Source organism: Orbicella franksi, chromosome 6 (assembly GCF_964199315.1).
Source record: "Orbicella franksi chromosome 6, jaOrbFran1.1, whole genome shotgun sequence".
Taxonomy (NCBI): Eukaryota; Metazoa; Cnidaria; class Anthozoa; order Scleractinia; family Merulinidae; genus Orbicella; species Orbicella franksi.
Genome location: NC_138150.1, coordinates 14344969 through 14353324, shown reverse-complemented (window position 1 = coordinate 14353324; position 8356 = coordinate 14344969). Strand labels below are relative to the sequence as shown.

General features: G+C 41.1%; 1 protein-coding gene across 1 annotated transcript; it reads left to right on the top strand.

Moving 5' to 3' along the window:
- Positions 1-596: 596 nt before the first annotated feature.
- LOC145490467 (uncharacterized) lies at positions 597-6109 on the top strand. The gene is made up of 7 exons (XM_081469581.1): positions 597-1121; positions 2351-2445; positions 2776-2932; positions 3110-3173; positions 3596-3861; positions 4568-4733; positions 5724-6109. Exons 1-7 carry the CDS (start codon positions 597-599, stop codon positions 5990-5992), a joined length of 1542 nt encoding a protein of 513 aa, XP_081325707.1. The 3' UTR covers positions 5993-6109.
- Positions 6110-8356: the final 2247 nt, after the last annotated feature.

Sequence of the window (8356 nt, the reverse complement as noted above, 5' to 3'; positions counted from 1 at the left end):
TTCCATTCTATAATGTACAGACAACTTTATGGAAAGAACTTAAAAAACCATTAATTGAGCAAAACTTGAAACGAAGGAAGAAACTTAATCAACAACCAAAAATTCTTTATTTGAAGTCATCCCATTTAATATTTTTATGAATAAGAGTATCTTTTGCTTGGATAGTTATTGTAAGGCGTAAACACCGCAGAATATCATAACAAACTCGCGTAAATGACATCTCGAAAATAATACTAAAACCAAAGGAATAGCTAGATCATGATCATTGCAATGAAACATTTATGGAATGAGCGAGGCCAAGTCATTATTCCAGTTCGCTTATCTCAGGCAAATTCTTCAGTGTTCGTTATCTTCCTTGGCTTGCATGATGAAAGAAAAATAATAATGCTTATTTGAACTTCTCACAACCAAAATATTTATCTCGTCCGACATAAAGAGAAAGAATTGATTGGCCGCCGTAATGTGGTAACTAGGATGCTTTAAAATACTAATTAATAAGAGATGTCTCCATTAAAATTTAAAATCCTTTGAACACTAATAACTTTGATTTTCAATCTTCACGTTCTGGAAGCCTGCCATAAACTTAATAGTTTATAATGGTCATTTATCCGAGCGTTCCACGGCGTTTTTCCAACTTAATAACTATCGCAATTTTTGCTAGTTTACCGACAAAAGGTTTGCTATCTAGCTTCCAAGATGCATGTGTTAAAGGAACAGCTTTCTCTCTGGTTTACTGGGAACAAAAGCCGTACATTTTCAAAGACGAGAAGCACAGTGAAATAGACGGCGCTCTGCCTGAAATCCTTCGCAGCGTCTATAAAACGTGCTGCAAAACAAACGCTAAGATATCAGCAAAACTCATCGATTATCCTACATCACTGAAAGCAACGATCGACGATTACTCAAATGAAGTTATAATTCCGGTGGGGCGAAGAGTTGGCCGCGAGGAGTCAATATATCTTCACCCTTTTCTTGGTTTAGTTGATTCGCCCGGAATTGCTGTCGTTGCACAGAAAAGTATACCAGGAGAAGAATTGATGGCCGCCATTTTGGATTCCTGGCCTATTTTAATCTTCATCGGGATGTCGTTATCACTCAGTGGAATTGTTATGTGGGCTCTGGTAAGAAGCTTTATCGATTTAACTAGGAAACTGAGTGTTTACACTACTCACGAGGAGTTAGCATTGTGTGCCAGTGATGTAAAACAAGGACACTGTGTGGCACAGTTCTGAGCTTTCGCTACTGGAGTTTCTTAAGGACGTTCGCGCTAATTGTTTCTGCGCATCCTTACTGCGCACGCAAATTCACACGTACGTCATACATCGAGCGCGTGCTAAGTACTAAAATGAACAATGATAGGGCAGATGGCCACTGCTATAGCTTTGCATGGATTTAACGATCTTCGACGTACGGTGACCCCTACTTTTCTTTCCAGAAACAGAGTTTATTTGCAATTATCTCCACATTGTCCAAAAATGAACAAAAAATCAATGTGGGAAGTTAAAAAAACTCAAGATTTCTTTCCACGGGACATCGAATCCTGCCATCTTACGGCTGCAAGGCGCGTGAACATACGGTCGCTAAATGCGAACTTGTTCTTTAAGGAACCTTACCAGTTGACAAAATTCACTTGATAGGTCCACTTAAACAATATCTGGCAGAGACCATTTCACTTCAAAGATCTAATTGCAATATTTTTGGGCTTGCAGACACTGTGGCCTTATTTGCTAACGATTTTTTCAGATTTAGGGTGTTCTTCCGAGCATGTTCTTTCCAAAACAAAGTCGGTGACCCCCCATTTTTTTTTACATTTCTGACATAACTAACTCATCATCTTACAGTGATAAAAGTTTCAGAAAAAAATCAATGTTGGAAAATTTTCGCGCGAACGTCTTTAAGTCTGTTTTTCAGCTTTTATGAGCTTTCCTGCTAATAGGAATAAATAACCCACCGAAATGAAGATGGCTATGATAACCTAAAAACGTGTCCAGCTCCTAATTATCTGCAGAGGTCATGCCTTCGAATCCTGTGCAAGCCTGAATTAGTTGGGTACATAACTGCAATGATCATTGATCTCCTACATCAACCTACAGACTCAAGAGTCCAGGAACTCGGCCGCAAAACAATACTACACATTGTTTACTTTGCTGTTTAAAAGTATACTACAAGTTGTTACGTTGTTTTACCACGGAATTCGATTTTGCGAGTCATTTCTGTGCCTTTCTATAATAAGACATTTAACATTGCTTACTGTCATTCTTCAAGTTAAGGCTGCTTTCAACTTAAATGCAAGCAATTCAATTCGATTCAGAGACTTGACCATTTCATTCTCGATCGTTTTTCCTCGCAGGACTATCGCTCAAACGCTGAAGAATTCCCCGAGTTCTTTCCTAGCGGAGTATTTGAAGCTGTATGGTGGGCTGCGGTTACCATGACAACAGTGGGGTATGTAGTTATATTAATAACAATTATATATATATCAAAATAATTGGTCTGCATATACCCTGTGCAAATGCAGCCTGCTCTACAGCGTCCACCGTCAGACGGTGAAAACTAGCTCACAGTGATTAACACTATAAGCTGATTAGATTGTAAAGAAACAATTACCTACAAAGAATCTCTAGTTCTCTTACCGTAACCATTGTTTTGTTACCTCACAGAAGTAGTTCGCGTTTCCCCGCCTTGCAATTGATACAGACTTGCTACCGTCCTGTTACGTAAACATAATGTCAGAACTCCATTACTTTGAATTAAACAATGTTCTTTGTTCTTTAGCTATGGCGACAAGGTGCCTCGCAGTGTTGGAGGTCGTCTGTTTGGTGTGGTGTGGATTAATGTAGGCCTTGTTATATTAGCCATTTATATGGGTATAGTCACTTCTTCCCTTAGCAGTAACAGTCTTGAACAAGTCAACAACATTTATGGAATGCCGGTAAGCATACACTTGTAGCTTGTCGAGCCTTTTCATTAGGCACGCGCTCAGTACACGCTGAAAATATTTTGAGTAGAATTTCAGACGCAGCGAGGCGAGCGAGGAGACAGAAGCTAGGCTTGCCTCTCAGTAAAGAACGAATTCCTTCTCATCTTTCTTTTCTTCTTCTGGTTCCAGGTTGCGGTTCTGAATGGCTCTGCCCAGCAGCAACTGGCCATTTTGCAAAACGCTGAAGTTCACGGTATTACGTTTCTTGAGTGTTTGGGCTTTGTGATGATTTGCTCTGTTTAACTATACGGCAGGCGTGTCCCTCGTTATATTTTTGAAGCAGAACCCTATTTTCAAGTGTACGAGGATGCGACTGAATCATTTTTTTACAGGGTGGCAACCTAAGTAACTAGTTTTCAGGCCTTTTTGACACCGTGTGACTTGTGATTTCTCAGTTGTCTTTCGGATTAGGCTTCTACATTTCTTCATCTAGTTTTCAGTAGTTTAGTTTTAATGAGATCGTCAGCAAAATATAAGACAGATAAATTCAAATAGACAAACAAATGATAAAAAGAAATTCAAAATAGCACGGGATGTGACGGGGGAAACAAACAGAACTACCGTCCCAATTGCGATCTAAATCCCCCCCCCCTTCCATTTTCACCTATTTTGTAGTGAAACGAAGTTACAACGAATTGTACAAGAGCGTAGAAAGCGGTGAAACCCGAATAGCCCTGGTAGACATCTTCAGCACTCCACAGCACAGTGAATATTATGATGAGTACAAACTGTATGTAGCAACAGTCCTGAATGAGCGTGTTATCTATGGAGCGGTCTTACCCATGGGTACAGAGAACATCAGAAAATGTTTCCTTGATTACCATGGAAACCATCAGCTGGAAGTACACGAGATCTTAGAAAAGTACATCAATTCAGAACAGGTTGGTGACCGGCTTTCTAGTTAAGTTACATGCTGCCCTACACGCCAGCAGGCATAAGGGCACTAAGTTTTTAGTTACTTGGAGAATTGTTTACCATAGAGTTTTTAGTGGCTTAATTTAGAAAAGCTTGATTGTCATATGGTTTGAGGGAACTACGGATTTATAGTGCCTTTTCCATTTCTTTCACATTTCTATTGATTTTCTTGAATAGCTTTAGCTTTTGTATCTGTCCAGCAAAGACTATCATAAATGCATGGGCTTTCACCCTCAATCTAGGCCATCACGTAGTTACCATGGTAAGGAATGCTAGAAGCTAGTCAGAACCGTCGTTAGATTTCTATCACTTCATCGATTACTGGTTTTGAGCGTGCAAATCTACCTGCATTTTTCAATATCGGCTCAAAAAGGTTAAACTACCAAAGAAACATCTGAAAATAACCCATAGAGACATCAACGAAAGGAGTGATCATGACGGGGGGCGTCAACCTTATGTTTTTGACAGGGATGAGTTCTCTGCTACTTTTAGTGGAGTCATTTGTCTGGCACGTATTTTAAAATGTCGCTTGGCCTTTAATTCCCTTTTTTATAATTATGTTTGATGGTATTTCGACATTATTTTTGGCCAATGTATTTTATCCAGCATGAGGTAACTATTAGAAAACATCTGTTCAAAACATGAGGATAATTTGCTGTTGTCATATTTCAGTACGGCGGTGATAACTCAAGCTCTGGTACGGACTATTTTAAAGGCAGTCTGTTTGGTTACACCATCTATGGCATGTTTGGTTTGTTTATGATCGCCTTAGCCATTGGTCTTATCTGGCAATATTATTCACGGACACAAAAGGAACACAAACGTCAAACCAGTGCAGGTGAGCAACCAAAAGTAAAAATTTGTCTCTTTCAACTGAACAAGTAACTTGTGTTTTATCTAGCTCCTGGACTTGCCTACCAAGTAATTACCTTTGAGACCCGGGGACGGCATGGGTACCCATAGGAAAATTGATTGGAGGATCAGACCCCGGGGGAACTCCCTTATATATTATAAAAAGGACAGGGTTACTCATCGTGCTTCTAGTTTGGTGTCTCCTGGGGTGGTCAGCCTAAAAATGTCCACGGCGGAACCTTACACGGTACGTTTTAGGGTACTGAGCCGAAAAAAGTCGACGTCATTTAATGTGTTGTTTGAGAATTGGTACCTCTTAGATGTGAAAAGAATTCAAGCCACGCCCACAAAACATGATGTTTGTAACTCTTAGGAGTTCTGTTTTAAATTTCCAAGCAGCAGCCCCGTCCTTTTTATAGGAGAGTCTTTCCGGGGGATCAGACCAGATCTGGAAAACCATTTCCTATTTCAGAGCAATTTTCTATATCTTATTTTATACCTGCCCATGTTCAATAAACTATCCTTGTTCAAGCTTTATCAAATTTCATTGGGGTATTGGAGTATTGGTGTATTGGGGTATTAGCGTATTGGGTTATTGGGGTATTGCGGTATTAGGGTATTGGGGAATTACTCTTATACCGTAGTATCCCAAGACATCAATACCCCATTATCCTAACACCCTAATAGTCTGTTATCCTAATACCCTAATACCCTGACATCCTAACGCCCTAATATCCTTATACTGTTATACCCTGATACCCTAATACCCAATACTCCAATACCATAATACCCTAATACCCTAATATCCTAATACCCTAAGAGGCTAATACCTTAATACCCTAATACCCTAATACCCTAATGCTCTAATACCCTAATTAATGCCCTAATACCCTCAATACTTTAAGACCCTAAGACCCTAATACCTTAACACACGGACTTTGGAAAAAAACTTTTGCCTTCACTATTTCACTAGGAGGACAACAGGATTCAAATACTGAACATTCCACAACTAAGACTAACAAAGATAAGGACAATAAGGAGCATGATCAAAGGGGAGTACCATTAAACTTCAGTGAGCAAACAGAGAGACTTATGGCTGCTCAAAGCGCCGAGCTACTCGCCATGGAGGACGAATTCAAAGCTTTTCGCAAAAACTGGGAAAAGAACTTCCGTGGTCTGCAGGAAAAGCACAAGAAAGAACAAGAAAGACTGTTTGAGCTCGATAATTTTGGCTACGAAATGTGAGGAAACTTTTTACTAAACAAAAGAAAAGGCAGAGTCAAGAAAACAGCACAGAAAGAAAATTTCATCATCTATGTACGTTCTTACTTCATTTTTATGTCTTGTACAAAGAACTCAAGGAATGGGGTTTTAAATATAATTTTTCTTTAAAATAAAGTGAAAGTTTAAAAATCTTTCGGTTCTGTAGCGTGTTCAGTGATTTCTTCTCAGTTCCTAATGCCATGCTTCTACTAGTAAGCTACCGAACTGGACTCAGGGAGTAACACAGTAATGGTGTACAAGTGAAGATATGAAAGATCATATATTTGAACTGCGAAGAAAGTTATGAGGACATGATTAATCATGGCAGTTAAATGCACAACTTCAGCAATTTTGAAATTAAACCCTGAAAAAAACATTCAAGCTTGAACGGGGTTCGAACCCATGACCTCTGTGATACCGGTGCTGTGCACTTGGTAGAGAACTGCATCGGCATCGCAAAGGTCATAACTGCAATGACCAATCATTTCTTCACAGTAATGGTTAGTTGCATTTCTGCAAACGCTCTAGAACGCTCTAGAGCAGAGGTAGCCTGCGAACGCAGACGTATTTCCGGCTGTCACTCGGTTCCGCCGAAAAATAACGTCTGCGAACCCGAGCCAGAAAACGATTTCTGTGACGTAGGAATTCTAAACCAATCACAGTTTAGCTCAAATAACCCCAGAACTACTGAGCGAGGTATTCGCTGCGAGGAGCACTCGAGTTTCATTCTATCATGGAATCTGATTGGCCAAGGAGAAACAAAAGTCACTACGTCACAGAGATCGTTTCCTGGCTCGGGTTCGCAGACGTTATTTTTCGGCGGAACCAGGTGACAGCCGGAACACGTCTGCGTTCGCAGGCTAGAGCAAAGGCGAATATCTACCCACCGGACATGTGGCTACACTACAACCTGTCACAGTTCGTTTTCTGCAGAACGAAGTAACTTTACGCGACTCTACTTTCCTGAATGTGATGCAAGTCAGTCCACTATCAGAGGTGAGTGACAAAGTAAATTTTAATTTCCTTTAAAACTCGCAGTGGGATATAGATGAAAATAGTACCCTTGTCCTTGTCAGTAATTTTACTTGCGCCCAATGAAACCGCATAACAATGAAAGCCAAACATCAGCCATATGTTAGCACGAGAATAACTATTTAAATCCGCGCGTCCTCGTCTTTGAATGCAGCAACTGGCGTGGCATTGTACTATTATCCACCCCTAGTAAGATCTTAGCGAAAGTCATCATGAAGCGCCTATCACTGGCTGTGGACCTTAAACTCCGCGAGGAACAGGCAGGTTTCAGGAGAGGAACGGGATGTATCGATCATATTTTCACGCTGAGAAATATTATTAAACAGAGTACCGAGTGGCAGCGAACTCTCTATGTGAACTTTGTAGATTTTGCCAAAGCCTTCGATAGTGTGCATCGACACAGCCTCTGGAAGATATTACGAGCGTATGGAATCCCCTCCCACCTTGCTGAGATCATCAAAAGTTTCTATGACAACTTTACCTGCTGTGTTGGCGATGGTGACATCTTATTTGAAGTCCACACTGGTGTCAGGCAGGGGTGTGTCATGTCCACATTACTTTTCAACCTTGTTGTGGACTGGATCATGCGGCGTACCACTGAGGATCAGATCAGGGGCATTAGATGGACACCTTTTTCCTACTTGGAAGACCTGGATTATGCTGATGATCTTGCCCTACTATCACACACCCACAAGCACATTCAAGAGAAGACGCAACGCCTTAACACCTTTGCAAAGCAAGTTGGCCTTAACATCAGCAGCAAAAAGACCGAAATTATGGCACTGAATACTACCAACACACGACCAGTCCAGATTGATAACGAAGAACTTCCTTGCACAGACAGATTTACCTATCTCGGCATCATCAGTAGAGATGGAGGAACTGACCTGGACATTCAGAGCCGTCTCAACAAGGCCAGAAACTCGCTCAACATGATGAATAAGGTAAGGCGCTCCTCCACTTACAGTATTCGTACCAAGCTGAATCTCTATCACAGCTGCGTCCTCACAACTCTCCTGTATGGTTCAGAATGTTGGCGCTTAACGGAGAAGGATTTATCAAAACTCTCTACATTTCACACCAAGAGCCTTCGGCGTATCCTACGCATCTTTTGGCCTAATGTCATCTCAAATAATGATCTCTTTGAACGGTGTGGAACTGATCCAATGGCTACCGTCCTGATGAGGAGACGTTGGAGGTGGATTGGCCACGTCGCTCGCCAGGAAGCCTCAATTGTGAAAACTGCTTTGCATTGGACGCCAGAAGGAAAACGCAAGAGGGGCCGCCCTAAGATCACGTGGCGGCGGACGGTGG

Bases quoted from the DNA above. Each gene is read 5' to 3' on its own strand.
- LOC145490467 (XM_081469581.1), top strand. From the start codon at position 597: ATGGTCATTTATCCGAGCGTTCCACGGCGTTTTTCCAACTTAATAACT. The intron at 3,862-4,567 runs GTTGGTGACCGG...GTCATATTTCAG, and splicing joins AGTACATCAATTCAGAACAG to TACGGCGGTGATAACTCAAG. The intron at 4,734-5,723 runs GTGAGCAACCAA...TTTCACTAGGAG, and splicing joins CAAACGTCAAACCAGTGCAG to GACAACAGGATTCAAATACT.